This window comes from Oreochromis aureus, linkage group 8, assembly GCF_013358895.1.
Source record: "Oreochromis aureus strain Israel breed Guangdong linkage group 8, ZZ_aureus, whole genome shotgun sequence".
In the NCBI taxonomy this organism is placed as follows: domain Eukaryota; kingdom Metazoa; phylum Chordata; class Actinopteri; order Cichliformes; family Cichlidae; genus Oreochromis; species Oreochromis aureus.
In genome coordinates, this window is record NC_052949.1 from 27615890 (window position 1) to 27638223 (window position 22334).

The window sequence follows — 22334 nt, forward strand, 5'->3', positions numbered from 1 at the left end:
ATCTTCCCTTCTATATCGAATTTAATAAACACTCTTAGCGGCATCTACTCACATATCAGATGTACAACAAGGTTTTCCATGTGCTTTTCTGTGTTAAAGTTAGTGCAATTTATACTAAATTGAATGCCACAAACATTAGTAACTCATTGAGTCTTGACTTGGAGAAATAAATGATGGAGAATGACTCTGACTAATTGCAGTGTGTTGGCAAGCTGCCTGCCATTTATAAGCTAGACTACAGTTATGTGCAAAGCTTTCTGGGATTGATTGCAGCTAGTCTGAGTCCAACTGAGATAGTTTTGAGGCAGGTTGTCTTTGCAGTCACCTTGTGACCTAAACTGCTGTCCCAGGGGTTGAGGGCTGCATGCTCTCTGGGTGACTGGGTCAGTTAATCGTCAGTTAATCATTGTAACTAGTTAGTTCATTCTTATAACGTAGCATTCAGAATTGGCTTTCTTAGAGCTGGAAGACGCAGTGCCATTGTTGCACCAATGTCCTAACTGCACTGTGTAGATATTTTTAAGGCCTATTTTTATGTAATCTTTAGGCAAAAAAAGCCCAAAGAATATGAAAATATGAAACGCTTCATGATGTCTGTGCTCCACTGTGTCCACGTGTTGCCTGGTTATACTTCTGTGATCAGCCAGTGTTGGTTGGTTACATATGTTTTAGTCTTGTTTGAAGACATTTGTGGAGAAATAAACTGTTCCCATTAAGGCAGCTGTGAGTCAGTATTGTACTCTTTTATTATTTAGATTTTTTGTTATAAAGTAACCGCTTTTGATTCAGTTTGGCTCTTCTGTTCATCCTGTGTAGATATGCTTCAAGGACGCACATTTTATGTAAGACGTTTACTGTTTTTCCCTTCAGATGTATTTTTGTAGCTTTATCTCAGTAGGCCTTAAAACACGCAAAGAATCTCCTTTTCCAGACTGCAGTTTGAGTCTCAGTCTACGTGTGATGTGATTCTGTGTTGACTTAGACCCGCTGCGTGTGTCTACATGCAAGGTCAGCGCAGTGTGTGGGAGGCGACATACAATAGGGGTGCTGAAATCAAACATGCATGTCTGCGACAACACGTGTGCGTGTGCAGAAGGTGAACAAATCGTCTGCTGTCACCAAGTCAACATTATCCCAGGAAGACATTTCTAGACGTGTTTGTAGAGATTCACTGTAACTGATGACTCAAGATGAGTAGACGGGAATGTGAAAGAATAAATGGTGGTATATGTGTGCTGAGGAGACATCTGAATAATGTGAGTGATAAGATATGCCATCTCACAGTCTGCAGATACAGAGTCGGAGCTTCGGGTCTGCTCTAAACTCTAGAAGATCTTACAACTCAAGTTTCATCTTGTTTTCTTTTTTTGGTGCACCTGGCTTCTTTTAAGCTAACTGTACCTAATAACTCTGGATTTAAACAAAGGAGACAGAATTTATATATTATTATAGTTTATAATAAAAGTTTATATTAATATGTCGAAATACACATCTTGTATAAAAGATGGATATAGTTCATCGATTCGTTCTGAACTAAACATTTTGAAACCTGGACATTTTATGCCTTTTAATGCTGTAAAGTTCAACCTTTTCACATGGGAGTCTGTGGGATTTATTCACGTTTTGTGCCAGGAAGTTGTATGTCAGATCTACATGAACCTGTTGCATAATTAACTACATGAATTTGTAGTAAAAAAAATTATCTGTTGTAACTACATAAGTTTTGTTTACGAGTGAATCCAGGTTGCTCGTGGTTCACTAAAACTAAGGTCTTTCACAATGACCGCATAAGGCTGTGACAAATCACCTGAAAGCCTGAATAAAGCAGATATTTTATCCCCAGGTCAGACGAGTGTGTCACAGCTTCAGCTCTGGAGTATCAGTTTTTGTGGGAATGTTCACTGTGTTTCTGTCGCCCCCAGAAAAAGCAAAACTCATCACCAAAGAATTTATGTCTTTAATTTCTCCCTTAGTCATATATATCGTGACCTGACAGACACCCAGAGACAAATGCTTAGATTTTATCTCTGAAGCTGTGATGAACAAACACACGCACACTCACACATTTTCAAATTATGCACACACATACACCGTCGCACCCACTTTATCAGAATTAGATCAGAAGGTTTGATGTGACCACACACATACAGATCCGTTTACTGTTTTGAAAAGGTCTCACTGTAAAGGCAACAGGATAATTTATTACTCTCTCATGCCCTCATCTGTCCCTGCTCTTGATCTGTCTCGGCCTCCCTCCATGTTTTTCCTCTGTCTCCTCTCGCAGCTTCTCGGCCCTGCATCATGCAGCTCTAACGGGGACCATCGAGCTGCTGTCTCTGCTGCTGGAGGCCCAGGCCACGGTGGATATCAAGGACATAAACGGTATCATGATGGCAGAACAGCTTTGCTGGTTAACCCAGTGTCACCACGCAAACCCACAATTTAGGGGGGAAAAAATCCCAAATGTTCATGATCAAGAAGTCAGTTGAGGTTAAATTGAGCATGAAACCTCTTCACAAGTTTTCTGACACTCTCAGCTGAAAATAAATTTGACCCATATGAATAAATGTGATTCACTTTGAAGTGGCTGCAGTGCTAATGTAGATATCCTCAGACTCCAAGTGGAACACATACAGTTGAATCTGGCAGCTTGGCTCCTGGAACCAGAGGTGTGTAGAGCTCTTGAAGCATGTCCTGCCAGCTTTTCAGTTTTGTTGTATCGACTGGCCTCAGCAGGGGGCGTCAACCCTCCTTTGGGCTCCCTATAGACACAGAAATTGCAGATTTATAAAAAAAAATGTTTTAAGCATTGCTGACAGTCAGTGCATGGAAACAGAATAGCTGTATATCCTAATCAGCTCATAAATAGCAGGCACAGGTGTTACAGTGTAGAAGAGACAGTCACCAGCTTTGGAGTAATGGCTTCTTATGCTGAAATCAGATGATTTTATTACTATATTTTGAATTATAACCTTAACCTTTGATGTAAAGAAACAGAGGAGTGAATTTGTGATGACATGTTTTGAGGATGAAGCTGAGCTGGTGGCAGAACGTGACAGTTCTGCAGTAGCATATACCTGGTGGAAAAATTAAGCATCTATACAAAAGAAGAACGTAAATAAACATCTCCTGATGCATTGATATTTGTACTTTACAGTCCAGGTCACTAAATACAGAGACTCAATAGGTTACTTTGTTTTAGCCCAATAGTGAGGACATAAAATAGTTTACCTGTGAGACCAAATCATAAAATATAGCTTCCATGCACTGACTCTGCCTTGTATAAATTGGGAATGAGTGTCCAAACAAATGGTGACATAGTTGCTGCACGATGCAAGTTAACTATAATAAGACATAAGGACTGCAGTCAGTACAACACAGACTGTGACTGTTTGGAGACAGATTGGCTCCAACCTTGCAATTGAAAGTGGTCGTCCAGAGGTTGAGGGTACAGCACGCTCAACCTCTGTGTTTCTGGACCAATTAGTCACTGCAACGACTTACCATTGGTTGCTGAATGTGAAAAAATATTCAGTGCAGTCACCGGGCAACCAGCAGTTTTTCCTAGTAACAAGGATTTTGGAATCCTGTTTTTGTTCTACTGTGACTGAGCCATAATGCAACATAATATTGGGAGACACTGGCTCTAACACCGGCTATATGTAAAAAGTTTGCAGTCTCTAAACATAAGGTGGAATTAGAGCTGTCATGATTTTTCATTTTCTACTCAAGATTATCAAGCTATCATTGAAGAAATTTAAAAACTAGAACGTATAGACAGTAGACAGTAATATCAGTAGACAAATTCACTTATATATGTTTGTTTTTTTAACCAGAAAACAACAGAAAAAGAAAGACAGACAAACAAACAAACAATAAAACTGCTCTCCTCATTCAACATGGCATCATACTTCCAAATCATCAGGGCCCTTCAAAGCTTTCTTCTCTAATATTTGATCTTAGTGGAAGGTTTGACCTCATTTGTCAGACCAGCATATTTGTTTATTTATATCATAAATGTGTCCTTCTGGATGTAAATCAATTACAGATAGCGTTGGATCTTATGGAACATGAAATTATGTTCTCAAATATGAGAAAAAGCTTTAGTCTTTCTGTACTGTGAAACAAAAATTGTTGCTCCAGCCTCTGTACACTTACTACTCTTATATTGTCATTAGAAGTTAACTTAGCAGGAGATTCACATTAACCACATCTAAGTATGATCTCCAGCACTGACTAATGTCCAACCTTCAGCTGAGAATTCAGTTTTCAGATCTTCTTTCCATGTGTTTAACTCCTAATGTGGACTCGCTAGTAAACAGAATTTAAATGCACTTTCTTACCATTATTATTATTTCGATAAGCGTTTGTTAGGAACGGTTACAATAAAAAGCATATTCAAATTAAATTTATACCTTAGTTTGTCAAAAGATATGATGGCATAATGATCTGGATGATAAGATATTAATTAAAGTGGAGGGAGGTGGTGCGCGACCCTACAAAAATAACAATGACAACCTTAGTATATGTATATTACTGATAATTATTATGAAATAATATAATATTTAATTTTAAGTGGTCATGCCTAAGTAGCAGTCTCTGTATCTAATAAAATGAGTTTTTAAAATGATTGCTTTTTTATCCTTGTCTCTTTACCTCTTCCCACCTTTTTCATTTCCACGTTTAGGCATGCGTCCCCTCCACTACGCAGCGTGGCAGGGTAAAGCTGACTCTGTTCTATTGTTGCTGAGAGCCGGCGCTTCAGTCAACTCCCCTTCCAATGATGGACAGATACCGTTGCATCTCTCTGCACAGTATGGACACTATGAGGTGGTGAGTAAGCAGACAAACACCAGAGGCTAAAGGCAAAGTTCCAAGGCTTTACCTGTCCTCCCATTTCACTGAAATCTATCCCCTTTGTGCCTCACCTGTTATTGTCCAGCAACAATAGCAGTAATACCATTAATGCATACCATTAAAGAGCCTACGGGCAGTAACGACGAATATTACTTTCTGTGTGTTTGCTGGAATGTTTGAAACAACAGATGCGTATACCGTGCACATACAGAACTTGTTACGTCATACAACACCTACCCAAGCCTGACCTCTTTAGAACACAGAGGCTGCACCAGACCTGTTTTATGTTCGTCTATTCAGACAAACACACACACACACACACATTAATGAGCATGTTGAGAAGACTGACATGTGAATCCAAGTGTCTAATACATAAGTTGATAGCACTAATTTTACACTCTCTGCCTCTTCTTGGCTCGCAGTCTGAGATGTTGCTGCAGCATCAGTCTAATCCCTGCTTCATGAACAAGGCTAAGAAGACACCACTAGATTTGGCCTGTGAGTTTGGCAGACTGAAGGTATGAGAAGATTTTTGTGGAAGTTCCATATCTTTGATATCTTCTTTTCCAAAATAAGAATGACGTTGTTTTTCTGCAGGTATTTGCTCATAAACCAAAATATTTCCTGTATTAAAACTGATTATAGCATCGCATGAAAAGTTCACACATCTACTCAAAATAAAAATTATCCATTACTTTATTTTGAGTAATAAAAGAATGTCTGAGATCATGTGTACTGAGCACAGGGTTGCTGCAGGTCACTTAAAAAGTCTGAAAAAGTCTGAAAGTTTGAAAATGAAATTTCTTTTTAGCTGGAGAAATACTGTAGGTGTTAAATGTTCAGAAGTCGTTTTTACAGCTGGTAAAAAAAAAAAAAAAAAACTTTAAAATTGAGGTCTGTTGCCTGTTTATATGGTATCGAACTATTATTTATAAAGTAGGCATGTCTATGCTTTTTGTGCACTTTTCTGAGCTCTAATGTGGACCATAATGTGGACATGTTTCATTTAGTAAGACATCGAGACCTTAAACTCATTCAAAGAATTTAATGAAGTCAAAGATCGAAGGTGGTGAGGAGCTTTTTACCATGCTCCATGCACCTGAAGTTATTTTTGAAACCTACAGTCGACCCTTGGTGGCTGTTAGAAGGAACTGAAGTTTAAAATGCCCCAGTTTTCTGAGCCATATTAAGCCCATCTTTCATATGCAGTCTATGACTGCTCCATTAGCAACTTCACAGTAGAGGCCCATGCACTTACGTTACACTACCTTTTAAGTGATGTGAAGAAAAAAAATGAAAGTACAAATAGGAGCGACAACGAGAGAGGCAGCAGGAGTAATGTTCAATAACCATGAACAGCCTTCAGCTCCAAGAGTCTGTTTAGGTCCAGTTCCAGTTTAGTTAGTTTCACTTTAATGTCGTGTACCATCATAGCCCAAATAATAAATGTAATTTCTTTTAATGTTGACCTTTTAATTTAGTTTAATCTAACTGAATGAGGGTGGAACAGTGGTGCGATGGTCAGCAGTGTTGCCTCACAGCAAGAAGGTCCTGGTTTCGAATGAATCAGCTGAATGGTGGTCTCTGTGTTATAGTGACAGATTACAAGGCGCTCGAGTTGTACCCTGCCTCTCACATTATGACGCCTAGTATAGGCCCCACCCCCTCTGCAACCCTGAATTGGATAAGTGGAAGAAACTTGATGGAAACATTTTATTTATTGATGTTTTAAAAAGGTCATAGGAACCCCGTGGTTATTTTTTAAACAAAAAATGTAATAAAGTTAGTCCTTCAGGGAGATGTTGTATACAGGTTTTCTTCATATGTGTAATCCAGTTGTTTGCATATGAGAACACATATTTGAAACGTTTTTTTAAATTTTAATGTGAATGGCCTAAGGCAAACACGAACCTTTGCTTAGACAACAAGGCTGAGCTAAATCGAGCTCGTTTCTGTGAAAGCAGAAGAGGCTTCAGTAGCTCCTTTTAGACTTTGTGAAGAGATTGCATATTGCAGTGTGTTTTTCCTGTGCCTCTGCCACATCAGCGGATAAGCCCAGCTGTGAGATGTATAGCTGGCTCTGTTATTCAGAATTAGACAGACGCACACTTCCCATGCTTGTTAAACGTTCGCTCGTCTGCTCTGAGTTTGCAGTTTGGCTATGAAAGAAAATCGTAAGCTTTGGGCTGTTTTTTGTCACACGGTATTTGTGGGTGTATGCAGAGGCTGTGGTATCTTTAGATGACTGCTGAGTAGTGGATAAGCCTCTGTGCTCGTTTAACCCTATATATAAGTCACCATTTACACCCTAATACGTCAATATATATTTTTAGCATGCAACCTCAAATAGCTTGGCTTTGCATATATATATATTTATGTATTACTAATGCTGTAGTTCCTGTCCTGATTCTGCCATTTTGTCTTAAATTTTTTGTTAGGTGACTCAGTTACTGCTGAGCAGTAATATGGTAGCAGCCCTGTTAGAAGGAGAAAGAGGAAACGGCAGCCTGGACTCTCCCTCCACCACCCCCCTCCACCTAGCAGCCAGGAATGGACACAAAGACATCATCAAGTAAACAGCAGCTCAGAGTGGCATTAAATGTTAAACATTATGATACAATATCATGTAACACAGTAGATTCTGGATTCAATATCCTTTTCCAGCCATTGCTTTTCCTTTGACTGACAGTCTGAGCATCTGTGTTCACAGCCAGCATTTGCACACTGTTGTAGTTCAGCCCTTAAAATAGAAGAAATAAACTCTTAATTCTCAAAGGAATATAAAATGTATCAGGGGGATAACACATGTAACATATTGCAGTGTAATGCACGAATAGTTTAGCTACAAAGTTGTTGTTCAACTTATGCCCGCTAGTTAACTTAGTAGTACTTGCAGTCATGGGAAATAGAAAGCAGGCCCACTTCAGGCAGAAAGTACGCTACAGGAGATTTGCGCACCAAATCATTCAGACGAATGTCACTGGAACAGTCATTCAGGAAGGGCTCAGAGTAGACCTGCTACTCCTCCACATTGAAGGAGCTAGCTGTTTGCCTCCTGGGTAAGGTGTTCCAGCCAGGATTGTCCTACTGGAAGGAGGCCATGGGGTAGACCTAGCACTGGAGGCCTGCTGGAGAGATTATATCTCTCAGCTGGCCTGACAATGCGCCGACAAGCTGGAGAAGCTGGCTGGGTTGAGGGAAGTCTTCCTCCACTTCTGCTACTGCCCCAAGACCTCACTTCAGATAATCAAAAGAAAAAAATTGCCTAAATTACTTTTGCACTTATGCTGTGCAGTAGAATAGAACTTTATTAATCCCTTGGGGAGGTCCCCTCAGGAAAATGATGAAACTACTGTCACTACTATTATACAATAATTCTGCTCCTGCTGGCATCATTCAAAAAAAATGGATGCAAAATGACCTTCACCTTATAAATGCTGCTGCCTTAACATGGTGTTTATTATAGGCAAACTGTAATGGGTAAACTTAAGTCCAATAACAGAACACCACTTGAGTTCAGATTAGACTGGCCGGTCCTCCCAGTCACGCCCCTCCAGATCTTACTGTCGTTACGTGAGCGGTAAGGTCTCTCAGTGGAGTTGCGCTGACATTCTCTGACCTGAAGGGTAGGGAAGCAACCCTCTTATCGCTTAAAATGCTGTTATTGCAGCCATATCCTCTCTGTGAATGGTACTCATAGCCAGTGATCAGTGGTCATGACATTTTGGATATTAACAATCATGAAACTGACCTCACGGCCCATTGTTAAGCAATGGTGCTAGCTCAGATGAGTGATGAAACGCTTCTTCCGCTGAAAGCGCTACATCCCAATGAACAGAATCAGCTTTCTGGGATTTCTTTATGTGGATGTTCGAGCATGTGTGAAGACTGAATGAGTTCTGTTACTATTTCAATTGATTCTGTAACTTTGTAACAATCTCTCCAGCTCCAAAAAGAAAACATTGTACTATGAGGTTTAATCCCAATCGACTTTGCACTTTCAGCCTGTTTTTTTTATTTTTCAGCATTTCTATGTAAAAATGTCTTTGCCATGTAATCCCATCTTGCTGTTTTAGACATGCTGCCAACTATTCCCATCCCACCTAAATTATTAAATATCTCATGCAGCATCATCCATCTCCCCCTCTCCTGGTCCTGGAGTTGAAAGTGAATAGTTAGTAATAAGTCTGTACAACATCATACTGCCCGTGATAATACTGGTGGAAATTTTTGCATGATACAAAAATGTCATACTGCGATATCCTTGCTAGCAGAGAAGCCTTTGCTCAACACAAGCATGAATTAAAAAATAAAACACACACACACACACACACACACACACACACACTCCTACACTTCACTGACAACCACATAAGTCTTTTCAGAATTTACACAGCAGAATTTGGAATATGATACTAAGGGATTTATGGCACTTCAAAGACTGCCATACCTAAGCTGCAAATGTATTTGTAACTTCTACCTTTTTGCATAACTGGAGGAGCTTTATGCAAACAAGATATGACTTTCTGACTGGAAAGATGTTGTTTTAGTATCATATACAACCTGCCTGTGTTAGAAACTATACTTTAACAATTCATTTATCAATAATTTTTTTAGAGATAATTTCTGATCATGACACCTCATGTTCAGAATCTTTGCTCTAGCACATTCTGTACTTGATGAATATGTACAGTGTAAATTGAATGGAGTATCTGAGAATAACATTTCTATGGAGGACAGAAAAATCTAAACTCTATGAAAGTTTTCAGACATTCAGCCCTCTCAAGGTTTCATACCATCAAGGTTAAAAGTGGTGCAAGAAGGTTACAATAGGTACCTTTTATCCTCACAACTTACAACTTGGTATTTCTCCTGTCAGTAGTATCTGCAGCATTTGGTTTAAAAACTCTACACTCACAAGGAAAAATTTCAATGGTTTTTAATAAGCTGTTAGTTAATTATTCAAGGTTCTATTAATTAAAAACATTTCATGAATGTTCTTAAAGTATGTGATGAAAAAAAAGATCCAAAATAAAATAATTTTGTTGCTGCACCTTTATTCCATATTCCATAAATGGCTACTTTTGATAGAATAATTACAACCATTTTTTTGCTCATAAGTTGCAACTTTTTTGAGTTTAAAGGACTGCATTCAGTCTTGCGAAAAGCTAAGCAGTAATGGTGAGGATAAGAAAAGAAGTAGCAGCCAGGTACTGCTACTCAAATGCACTTGTTTAATTGATCATCAGCAGGTATGACCACTTATAATATTATCAAAAAAATACCACAGTCTTCCCAGGAGAGGGAGCAAATTTACCCTAAGGTTCCCCAATGGTCAGAGAAACTGCAAAAGATCTACTCTCAGACACTACCTAAATAAATATTAAAGTTTATGATAGTAGAGTTAAACTGAACAAGAAGTACTTGTATGGAAGGGTTGTCATGCCAACCCATCCCCTCTGTATACCAAATTATTCTAGAGTCAAAGTTCAGACCTCAAATCAATTGAAATGCTGTGGGTGGAGTAAGATGTGTGGCTTAAGCACACAGAATAGCTGAAAAAAACAAAAAAGAATCAAGGTTTTGCCATGACCCAGTGAAAGTCCAGACATCAACCCAATTAAATTTGCAATTGCTGACTGTGACTATATGACTTAATAAATTGCTGCAGATGTCTGTGACAGATTCACCTGCACACTAACACGGTGTTTCTGATTGGACTTCCTAGGTTGCTCCTCAAAGCTGGCATTGACACTAACAGAGCCACCAAAGCGGGGACATCTTTGCACGAGGCTGCCCTCTATGGCAAAACGGATGTAGTGCGGCTGCTCCTTGACGTAAGAAAAGAAGACGAACATTGTATCTGTTCGGCTTATGAGCCATGTGGAAGGCTGTTTTTTTACAACGAGTGTCAACATAAAGACTCTTCACAGAAACGTCACACTATGTTTTCACCTGCTCAGTATTATTCTTTAATAAAGCAGATTGGAATTTAAGGGAGGGTTTGTTTTTAAAAGTCCGACTCCCACACAGCCGTTTTACGATCTGTGTGTGTGTGTCTAGGCGGGCATCAACGTGAATATGCGCAACACCTACAACCAGACGGCTTTGGACATTGTCAATCAGTTCACCACTTCCACAGCCAGCAGGGAAATCAAACAGCTGCTGAGAGGTCGGTAGCTCATGAAATGGTGTCTTGATGTTGCACCGATACATTTGGGTAATTTGGCTTCTCTGGTTTAGAAATGTGATCAGGTATCTTTTTCTTTCTTTCTTTTTTTTTTTTTGCAGAAGCATCAAGCTCTCTTCAGGTTAGAGCAGTGAAGGACTACTGGAATCTCCATGATCCCACTGCACTTAACCTGCGGGCGGGAGATCTGATTATGGTACTGTTTTGTGTGTAAAAGTCTCAAAATGTTGTTTTATGGTTGTAATATTGTTTTTTTTTCATTATTTTCATTGTCCTTGTTTATAGAAAAATGTAATTAAATGAAATTAATTTGAAAAAGCCTAATATCACATTTAAAACAGTCATTATTATTAATTTCCTGGGAAAATTATGAAAGGAGAAGATTTCCTTATTTAGTGAATTTAAAAACGTACTGAACAAAAATGTAACCGACATTTGTTTTTAAAAATCAGTAGCAGTAGTTTTTGTTTGGTAAGATTTTGCAAAATGTTTAAGGAAGAGAAGTTTAATTGTTTATTTTATTATAAAAATTTAAAGAAAAGTGTTTTTTTGGTTTGTATATGCTGACATATATAATTCTTACAAATAAGAACTAACACAAACATCACAATCGGCTTGATTGAGATGAGAAAATGAGATGTTAGGTGAAGTTATGGTGAAGGATTTGTGTTGCTAGGATTTGTGTGGTATGTTTGAGGGTAATTTCATGTACTCCAAAGCAAGAGACCACAGCAGAAGAACGGGCACAAACTTGCTGCTGTGTCTCTCATTATCAGCATCATTATCACAGTTTGCTCTAATTCGTGTGTGCATGTCTTTATGTGCTCTCTGCTGTGTATTTTGATATATTTATGTGAGTCATAGTGACATCTGAGAGTTGTGTTTGAACTTGTATGCTGTTGTCTCTTACCCTGCCAGAAAGCAGAGGTGTTTGTTTTTCTTCTCTCGAGGCGCTTTGTTAATACTCAAAATGAATAGATAGTGTATTTCCAGCCTACTGGCCCACTCATTATGGACTTTAGTGCATGCCTGTGGGTGTCGCACACAACATGCATGCTTAAAGTTCTTGTATTTTTGCTAAGACATAGTATTTTTTTGTTATAATCAACGCCCATAGTGTTCATATAACTGTATCAACGTGCTGGGACTGTGAAGTGTACCAAGACTAATGCCATTTGTAATGAAGTGTTCTCATGGTTTCTTGCTGACAGGTCCTGGAGCAGCACTCAGACGGTCGGTGGAAAGGTCACATCCATGACACCCAGCGGGGGACAGACCGGGTGGGCTTTTTCCCCCCTTCAGTGGTGGAGGTCCTCAGCAAAAGAGCAGGTAAATAAATAGATTATACACACCTGCATAAACATCAGTAAACCTTATTAATATTATTGTGCTATCTACTGTACAATATAAAGCGCCTTGAGGTGACTTTTGTTGTGATTTGGCGCTGTATAAATAAAATTGAATTGAATTGAATTAATAATTAACATTAATACACTCCAGAATATTTATGCAAGTATTATAGCTGTGCTCCTCTCAGTAGTTGAAGAGTTATCCAGTTAGCCAGACAGTGAACAGAGAGGAAGGGACCTTGGTTTGCATCTTCAGTTTACAGTGGAATACTTTGAATTTTGTGTACATGGCAACCTGTATCCATTTTCCTTCTTTTGATTATTGATATTGATTTGGTTATGCATTAGAGGCGGGTGTTAATCAGTTTCAGGTTCTTTAGAGTTAATGATCATCTTTTCTGACTGTTTTTCACTAGTTTTGTATCTGGATAGGAAAAGAGGTTGTACAGGTAGTCCAACTCAATAAATGCCATTGCCACAAGGTTTGCTGTGTCTCTTTGCTGGGATATTATTTTTTGATCTATCCAACGCCGCCAGGTTGCACCTCAGATGGACCAGGAAGCTCAGTGATGCTTTGGTCCACATCTGGGAGGAGATCCTAGAACACTATCCCGATGTTGTTAAGCATCCATTTAAGCACATAGGATAGGATAATCATTTTCATTTTAATTCAATTTCAATTCAGTTCAATTTAGTTTTATTTATACAGTGCCAAATCACAACAACAGTAAGGCCCCCTATGAGCAAGCACTTTGGCGACGGTGAGAAGGAAAAACTCCCTTTTAACAGGAAGAAAATTTCCATCAAACTATGTGCCATCCCTTAATTGCTAACACATTACCCATTTCATATCAGTGTAGGCTGTTGAGAGCTGATATGTTTTCAGTGTTCCTTTAATTTTTTTGAACAGTGTACATGTGCACTGTACAATTTCACATGAAATACCAAGCCTAATTTTTTCATTTAATTTGTGTCATTTTATTTCTGTGTAATTATGTTTCAGGTCAAATTCATCTAGAATAGAAATTCGCAATACTTTTAAAAACAAAAAAAAAACAAAAAACAAAACGAAAACAGTGAGCTAAAACATACTATAAGGGCTCTGAAATACTGCTGAGAAATAAGCGAAAGTGCCAGATCTCATATTCATATAATTATCTGAGACATGAAAATATCTGTCAAGTTTCATATTTATTTGTTTACTTATTTATTTTTGTAGTCCTGAAATACCACCAGCCTGGGCAAACACATCCATAGTGTAGATGAATTCAGACGACTGTATTTTGGTGTTGGTAACACCTAATTTGACCCATGACGACTCTTATATATCTGGGCTACCAAAATATCTCCACACTTGTACACAAGCAGGATCTATCATGTTTGCAGACATGGCCACTGGAGAGTTCAGCATGCTTGTAAATCATGATTTTAATCCCTGTGAATATGAGCCCCTCACTTGTTTGCAGCTGTAAAACCCCTGACTTTCTAGCATAGAGAGACCAGCACAGTGAGGGCTCCAAAAACAGCTCCAGACATAAGTGCACACTTCTGTGTCTTCAACAAGCCAGTCTACACACACACACACACACACACACACACACACACACACACACACACACACACACACACACACGACAGTCTCACAGAGAAACACATTAATAGGATTACTATGGCCAGATTGCAAAGTGTCAGCTCAGTGTTAAAGCCTTCACAGTCTACATCGGGGTATTCTGTGTGTGTGGGCGTGTGTGTGAGACTGCTCATGCTTGACGGAAGAGACGAAAGAAGAGAGTTCGCCTCAAAGTTGGTGATGGACTCTTTGCTTATGAGGCAAACTCAGCAGGTTGTGTGCACATGTGCATTAGTGTGTCTGAGCTCTGTGATAATGTCCGTGATGTCAGCAAACGGAGACCAATACCACACAAAGGAACAGTAAGCCATCTCAGTGTCTTTGGTGATCTTAAACTTCCATTCAGCGACCTGTTATGTAACTGTAGAAGGGATACACAGTCAGTCTGTCCCTTTTTAGTTGTTGTTCCATGTACTCAATGAAAAAGAATACATGACAGAGACAAATGTTAAAGTTGATAATATTTAAAGCTCTTCATTGCATGGTTAAAGAGCTTTCGATGCCTGTGCATGCATTTCAAACTGCCACCGCACACGCATGTGCATTATCTGCTTTCCCTCACTCATGCATGCCCACCTCAAACCAAACCTGTCTCCCTGACCTTAGGGGGTACTCTCTTCCGCCAAGCTTCAATGCCTTGCCAACGACAACACTTTGTGTCCAGAGCTCCTCCTTCGAGTCATGGCCCTGCCCCTCAGACTGATGACTTATACATCCTTGGCTATGACCCTGCAGGTACACACACAGATGCACTCACCAACCTTTTCCCTGTTTTACCACCTGCGGTGGATTCACGTTATCCCAGGAAAGGCAATGATTGTTGAACAGGAATGTTTCTGTCCATATGCTCCCAAACAGCACCCTAATCCCAGTTTTTTCTTGATGAAAAAACTTTCCCTGATGCTCGGTGTCAGCTTGTTAGATCCAGTCCCAGCTCCGGTTCTGCAGTAGGCAGAATGTACAGTGAACGTGTGTCTAAAGTGTGTGTGTTTGTTAGGTGCTCCATTTGGCAGTCAGCTCTCAACCCCAGCTAGTTCTGCTAGCCCCACTCAGGAAATCTGGGTCCTCAGGAGCTCTCCCACTGGTAAGAGTGTGTGGTCTCAAACCCCTAATACCCCACCCACCAAAATCCCAATCGCCTGTGAACCAGTCACCGCATTTTTGATAAACTGGGTCTTTTTTAAAGAAGCTTATTCCTGGTTTATCCTTTTATATCCCAGAGTTTTGACCTTACCATGCCAACCCTTCAAACCCCACCCTTCTGCTTTATACACATCTAACAATCCAGCAAACATAACCAGTTCTCTTGCAGCAGGACATCACTATGAGGGAGCAGCATGAAGGTTCTTCTTTTAAGCATGTTGGAGCTTCCTCTTATTCTCTGAAAATCTCCACAACAAACATATTAATGTTTTTTTTCTACTATGTAATATATATTCAGTTATTTCCTGAACAGAGAGAATGTCGATTCCATTAAGACATAATGTAGTAATTTCATAAACGTTAAAAATTCTTTACATTACATAAGAAGCTTTATATTAGCATCTTTCTGTTAAATATGGAGCTAGTGGCAGAGTGTGATTAGCCTTGCTTAGAATGAAACAACTCACTAACAAACACCTTGCATTGATTAAAACTATATGCAAACTGATATATTGAAAATCGATCTACAAGAAATAGTGAGGCAAGGAAATCCTTCAGTAATAAATAGGACTTTGTTAATAGTTTTTATGTATTTATTTATTAATTTTTAGTACAGTAGTCAAAACACATATAAATATTTAACCTATAAATTGCAGGCTACAATTGTCTTCTAACTCTCAGACACTCCACAGGTCTCTTGTCAATCTGTCATCTCTCTGTTTTGCTTTCTTTGCTCTTCTCAGGTGACAGAAACAGTGTCGGCAGCGCTGGCAGTGTTGGTAGCAGCCGCAGTGCAGGGAGTGGTCAGAGCTCAGAGAGCGGCCACAAACAGAATGGGATTCACTGCTGCCACAACGCTGACGCTGGCAAGGTCAGATATGCTCAGAGACAACCAAGGAAGTCACTTAAAAACAAGGAGACGCTCTGCTTCATATGTCTACAGCAGACATTTTCAGTAACAGTAACAGAAATGAATAAAGTGTGGAGGATGTCAGTAATGCACTTCAGTACTTTTTTCTATCGTTGAATATACCTTTGTTTTGTGTGTGCAGCTGGTTCCCTCTGCTGGTGAATCAAGGGACCGCGTCATAGGACTGGACCACAGCAAACACGTTGATGGATCTACAGGTTAGTCACTGAATCAAACATCTGCCATCTTCTTACTCTGTTTGATAATAATAATAATTCTGTTAGCTGTCATTCTTCCAAGGTCCCAGACTTTCTGAAGGTCTTTCAAAGTTTTTCTTTTGTGGGTTGGCTGATTTTTGAGTCCAGTTGTTTCACCTGAACTTTTACAGAAGAATGGGGTTTTTTTTGTTTGTCAGTTTTTTGTTTCTTTATGTACTTAATACTGGCCTATGAATCTTTCAACCATAAAAAGGTTGTATCTTTGGAAACCGCGGGGCTGCTGTGTGGAGGGATCATACAGCATTGTTCTGCTGTTTTTGTTGACGGTCTGAAAGGAAATGAGATGGAGGGGGACAGTAAATGCTTACCATACTTTACTTCACCACTGAAGCCAATAAAACCAGCATCTTCTTTCATCTACACAAGCCACAAAAGCCCAGATCACTACTTCACAAGAAACACTAAAGGCCTGGAGAAATGTGCTCTGCTGTCAGGTGAAACTGGCAGGTGCAGGATTGCATGTTTACAGTATTCTCAGAACTTAAGTTCATTCTGCTGAGATAAGGCTTTTCAAATGCTATCACTCGAAGAAGCAGAGAATTCCCGTTGACCTCAGGGTGAGTCGGAAGGAGGGTTAAAGTGAAGGCAAAGAGGGAGGAGACAGGGAGCATCAGGAGCAAAACACATTTGTTAAATGATGGAGAAAGAGAAAGGAAGACAGAAAGGGAAGAGGAGCTGATGTCTGCCCTGCACGAAGGATAGGTGGAGAGAAGGATGAAGTGTCAGACATCAGGAGCTCTGCTGCTCTCGTTTTTTCTCAGGGGTAAGACAGTTGTTCTAATTTGACAAGATGTTTGACGTTTTGTCAGAGGAGAAAGGTTTCGATCCAGTTTTAAAGGACCCACTGCATTCCAAGGTTTTGGTTAATATCTCATTGGGAATCACCTTATTGGTGCAGAAATATTATTTTATGCCTGCCAAACTTTGTTATCTTTGGCATTTTTGATAGATTCAGCTAAAGAAATGGAAAAGAAATTGTGTTTTTGCCACAGATTGATAGTTACTGTCAATATTTAAACCTTTCTTTCTTTGCTTGTTGTCTGTTGTGTGTAGATAAAAGATAAATAAATATTAAGATAAAAAACTTGTTTACCCATTGAGTTAGGTTCCTCTTATGCTGTACTTGAATGAGTCATGGGTCAGACCTAAGTGGCTTAAAAAAACAAACAGTTGGAAATAGTTGGGTGCTAAGACTGGAAAAAAAGTGAAAGCGCTTCAGGAAGTCTGGAGATACCAATCCTGCTTATGGGTTAAGGACCTACAGCCCTGTCCAGCTCTCCTACAGTAACTGCCCGTCTGCTGTAATCTCCTCCATGCTCTTGAGACTATGCCGGGAGACACAGCAAACCTTCTGCCAATAGCATGTATTGAGTTTGACTACCTGCACAACCTCTATTCCTATCCAAATACAAAACTAGTGAAAAACAGTCAGAAAAGCTGAGGAAAGAAAAAAAAGTCAGTTGCCTCCACCTGTAAAACCATTCCTGTTTTGAGGGGTGATCACTAACCTAGAAATGTAACTGACTGTTTTTTAATTGTAGTTGTACTTTTCCACAGTACAAGTACAGTTACACAAATTCCTCATCTCATCGCATGCTTGTACAAAGAGGATGTTGCAATAAGCAAAGAGCTTATTGCAACATGCTCAACACAGACTGTGTTGTTTTGATCGGTGATTATCGTGCCGACTAAGTTCACTCATCTCCCAGAAACGTCTTGACAATCCGCAGTCTCTTATATCACTTATTGCCCTGTTACAAGGTGTATCTGTGTGTCTGGATGAGGTCTTAAATAAAAGTTATTGAGAACTGAGATGATCAAATGTTGTAGGGAGAAAGGACTCAGCCTCGGGCAAGAACAGAAGCGAAATTGGAGCAGTTGGCAACAAAGTATCATTCCTCTGAGATCTGAGTATATAACTAATGACTGTAAAGGAGATGAGTGAGGGGTGTATGAGATCTGGTAGATGGCACAACTTCACTCACCTGGGGAGACGTGACAGCCCCACTCAGTCACACAACTGCTTGGAAAAGAATGATTTAACATGACTCGACTAATGCAGACTGGGTTGATCTCTTTCTGTCACAAAGCAGAATCTTGCAATTTGAAAACATGGCTGTCCTTTCTTTGGGTGCGTCTTGTTTTTCCTCCAGTGTCTGTCTTCCTCAACGCACTCATCGCAAAACACATCCCACAGGATTAATTGTGTGTGTTTTTTAGGTGGTTCCCGCCAACAGGTTAACGGCACTCCTCAGAAAGGCTTCGTGAGGCCTGAACAGCTTCTGGAAGGCAAGGTGAGCGGAGTTTTAGAGTTGTGCAAGTTTGCATAAATGTTTCCTACACACAGAGGTTTTGTAAATGGATCTCCCCTCTGTCATTAGGATTCAGAAGCAATCTACCAGTGGCTGTGTGGGTTCCAGCTCGAGCAGTACACGTCCAGCTTCATCAGTGCAGGATATGATGTACCCACCATCAGCAGAATGACCCCTGAGGTGTGTATTTATGTTACAATTTTCAGCATTATTAGCGCTATGCCATTAGACTTTTTTTTTCCTTTGTAGTTTTAAGATGTGTTTTTGTTTTGCTTTTTTTTTAATATATATATACATAAAACCTTGAGATGACTGTTTTGTGAAGTGATATGAAAATGAATTGGTTCCATTTCAGCCTGAAACAAAAAAAAAAAAACTGCTTCATAATTTTAATCCTCTGAGTCTGATATGTATGTTTACAAAAATGTTTAAGAAGTCCATTGAAAACTTGACATGACTATAACTAAAGTGCTCTTTTTTTTCTTTTTTTTTTTTTACATATAAAATGTCCTCTTGGCTAAAGTACAGTTATTTAATTGATTTGTTGTTGATCCTTTCATTTGTTGGTTGTGTTAATGATTCACTCATTGTTTGCTTGGATATTCTTCAGGATCTTACAGCCATTGGAGTGACCAAACCAGGCCACAGGAAGAAGATATCAATGGAGATCGGCAAGCTGAGCATTCCTGAGTGGCTCCCAGATTACATTCCTGTGAGAAATCAGTCCTCCCTCTTATTTGCCACATACACCATGTAAACAGCTGGCTCTCTTGCAGTCATTGTAAATTCTTGTCTGTGTTGTCGTGTTCAGTCAGACCTGGGGGAATGGCTGAGTGTGATTGGATTGCCTCAGTACCAGAAAAGATTGTGTGACAATGGCTATGACTCCATCGCCATTGTCAAGGACATCACCTGGGAGGACCTGCAGGAGATAGGCATTACTAAACTGGGTGAGGAATTTCTATAATTTTCTATAATAACTTCTGCTTTGATTGGTGACCCGTCCAAGGTGTATTCTGCCTTTCTGGGAAACGGAATCCTTTCTGTGCTTTGACTGCTTGTGACATTGTCAAAGCACAGAAGGGGCAGTATTTGAAAGTGTTTGATCTTTATTAAATCTTTTTGAGCTCTGTAACAAATAAATATGTGTGTTTCAGGTCATCAGAAGAAACTAATGTTAGCAGTGAAGAGACTGTGTGACCTGCATCGCTCTCGTAACCATGCCGACAGAACTGGAAGCGAAACTCTCAGACGAAAGCTGCCTGCTGCTCTCGAGCTGGTGGCTATTGAACACACGCCAACACACAACGCTCACGCACACGCTGACACTCCATCCAACGACTGTTGCTCCTCCCCTCGTACTCCCAGAGCCCTACTTTCCTTCCAGGACAGCGAGCTAAGCATGGAGCTGCAGAGTGCAATGATGGGCAAGGCGGGTGGAGGTCCCGCTGAGATGTTCAGCATTAAAGGTGTTTCCTCTGCTGCAGGTGGAACTGCCATGTCAGTCAGTCAAGAGAGCATTGGCATGCGTTCGCGGGGCTCAGGGAAATCTGGGAACTCTGGAAATGTAAATTTGGCTCATTGTCAGGATCAGCAGGCCGTACTGTCCTCAGCCAGGACATCGAGCCGGTCTGAGGAGAGTTTAAGTAGTGGTACAGGGGAGGAGGTGAAGAGTGGAAGAAGCAGTCCTGGAGGCAGAAATAGACAGAAACCCAGTGAGTCGTGGGTGCATCATAGTCAATCTGCTATCCCCAATAAATTCCCCTTTTCCCCTCTCACACCTCCACTGACCCCCAGCAAGATGCCCCGCTTTGCCTACCCAGCTGTCCCACCTAAAGCCAAACACTTCCAGTCTCCTAACCGTCCTTATCAGCCTCAACAACACCCACAGCAACACCCACCCTCCTCCCCATCTTCACCATCCCCGCAAGCTTCCCCAACACAGAAGGCTTTCAGTTATATCCAAGCTCAGGCAGAAGTAGTCAGTGGGGCTCCACGAGTACTTTCCAAGCCACTGCCTGGGGCTATCCCGCTGTTGGGGCCCTTACTTGTACAGGGCCCACCCATTGACACTCAAAAAGGCCCACAAAAGAAGCGCTCGCAAAGCCTGAATCGCTATGCTCTGTCAGATGGTGAGCCAGATGAAGACGACAATCCCACTTCCCCTTGTACCTCTGCTTCCTCTGCGGTCATGCCATCTTATGCCACCATGTCACGCAGGCCGGGACGTGGCCATGCAAGTCCTTTAGGGGCCCAACGTCACATCAACCGTAGCCACTCCTTTGCCGTGCGCTCTCGACGCAAAGGTCCACCTCCACCCCCACCTAAGAGGATGAGCTCGGTAACTGACAGCCACGTGTGTCAACCAGGAAACCACCACGGAGTGGAGCCAGAGGTGAAGGAAGGGGTAGAGACAGAGAGTGCAGGCAGTGTGAGGAGTATCGCAGCCAGGCTTGAAGGCAGCAGCAGCAGTAGCCCTTCTAGAAGAATAGACATACCACCAGCCCACCTCCCTGTTTCACCTGCATTCAGCCCTGTTTCCTCACCGATCCCACGTGGATTTCCTTCTCACACCATCACTCAGCACTCCAAACCTGTCCCAGCCTTGGGTCTCGGGGGCCTTAGGAGGGTAGGAAATGAGAGGACAGAAGGAGACTTTAATAGACAAAGAGGTAGAAGTACAGAGAGAGAATCTGGTGAGGAAGAGAAAGCAAAGAAAACTGAACACATGTCAAAGAGTGTAAAGAGTGCATCTCCCAAGCACAGTTCCAAGGACCATCTACCGTTTGCTGAAGAAGGCAACCTGACTATCAAACAGCGACCCAGGATAGCAGTCGTTAGTCAGCCAGGTGCTGAAGTTAAAACGCCTTCAGAGGCAGTGCAGACCCCAAACAGCCTTGAACTCCCAGAGTTCAACCTAAAGGAGTCTGACACGGTGAAAAGACGGCACAAACCCAAAGACAAAGACGCGTCCACTCCTGAAGAGGCTAGCACCCCACACAGAAATAACAAGCACCCAGAACTCAACAGCCTCCACATGCAAAATGACATCAGTACACTGAGTGACAATGAAGCACAGAGGCCACACAATGTTTTCCAGAGGATTGGATCAATGGGAAAAGGCCCAAAGCCTCCAGTGTCCTCAAAACCTTCCAGTCCTCTCAAACAAACCCCCAACAGCAAACCAACAACTCCTCAAAAAACTGTTTCGCCATTGCAACCAAGCGGACAAACAGCCATCCCTAACCTCACGAGCGTACAGATTCACACAGTCTCCCCAAAGCTGAAAAGCAACATGTACATTCAGACTTGTATGTACAGTCCTGTGAAACACAGACAGACCGTCACGTCCGAACCTGAGCGTCCACAGAAAGCCGTCGCTGTATCAAGACTCCCTCAGAACACCTATGCAACAACAGCAGGTAACAATGAAAAGAAGATATAATACCAACAAGGCCATCAGCGACCCATCTAGGGTCAAGCTTGGCTTTTGTATAAGCCACATTTTCAAATCCACTCTTTCAGATTAATTTTGACATGACTGTTTTATTGTTAAAGCTTTTAAAGTTGGTATAAAAATGGCTGGGTGAAAACGTAATCCAGTCCCTACACTAATTCTAGATGGGCAACCAGTGATCTGGTGGATGTTAAGTGGTTAAACTTGT

The 22334-nt window shown here is 40.8% G+C and overlaps 1 protein-coding gene across 4 annotated transcripts in view; it reads left to right on the plus strand.

Moving 5' to 3' along the window:
* Positions 1–22334, plus strand: part of LOC116330616 (caskin-2-like) — a 50636-nt gene that overhangs the window by 23309 nt on the left and 4993 nt on the right. For 2 of the 4 annotated variants that reach the window (XM_039616644.1, XM_039616645.1), the window contains exons 4-20: positions 2285–2382; positions 4688–4833; positions 5280–5375; positions 7296–7429; positions 10586–10694; positions 10921–11029; positions 11149–11243; positions 12259–12376; positions 14633–14761; positions 15024–15110; positions 15913–16040; positions 16222–16297; positions 18578–18651; positions 18739–18849; positions 19280–19381; positions 19481–19619; positions 19827–22091. In XM_039616644.1, coding sequence (XP_039472578.1) covers positions 2285–2382; positions 4688–4833; positions 5280–5375; positions 7296–7429; positions 10586–10694; positions 10921–11029; positions 11149–11243; positions 12259–12376; positions 14633–14761; positions 15024–15110; positions 15913–16040; positions 16222–16297; positions 18578–18651; positions 18739–18849; positions 19280–19381; positions 19481–19619; positions 19827–22091 — 4016 coding nt within the window. The remainder of the gene's footprint in view (positions 1–2284; positions 2383–4687; positions 4834–5279; positions 5376–7295; positions 7430–10585; positions 10695–10920; positions 11030–11148; positions 11244–12258; positions 12377–14632; positions 14762–15023; positions 15111–15912; positions 16041–16221; positions 16298–18577; positions 18652–18738; positions 18850–19279; positions 19382–19480; positions 19620–19826; positions 22092–22334) is intronic. The other 2 variants (XM_039616646.1, XM_031752999.2) reach the window with 2 other exon arrangements.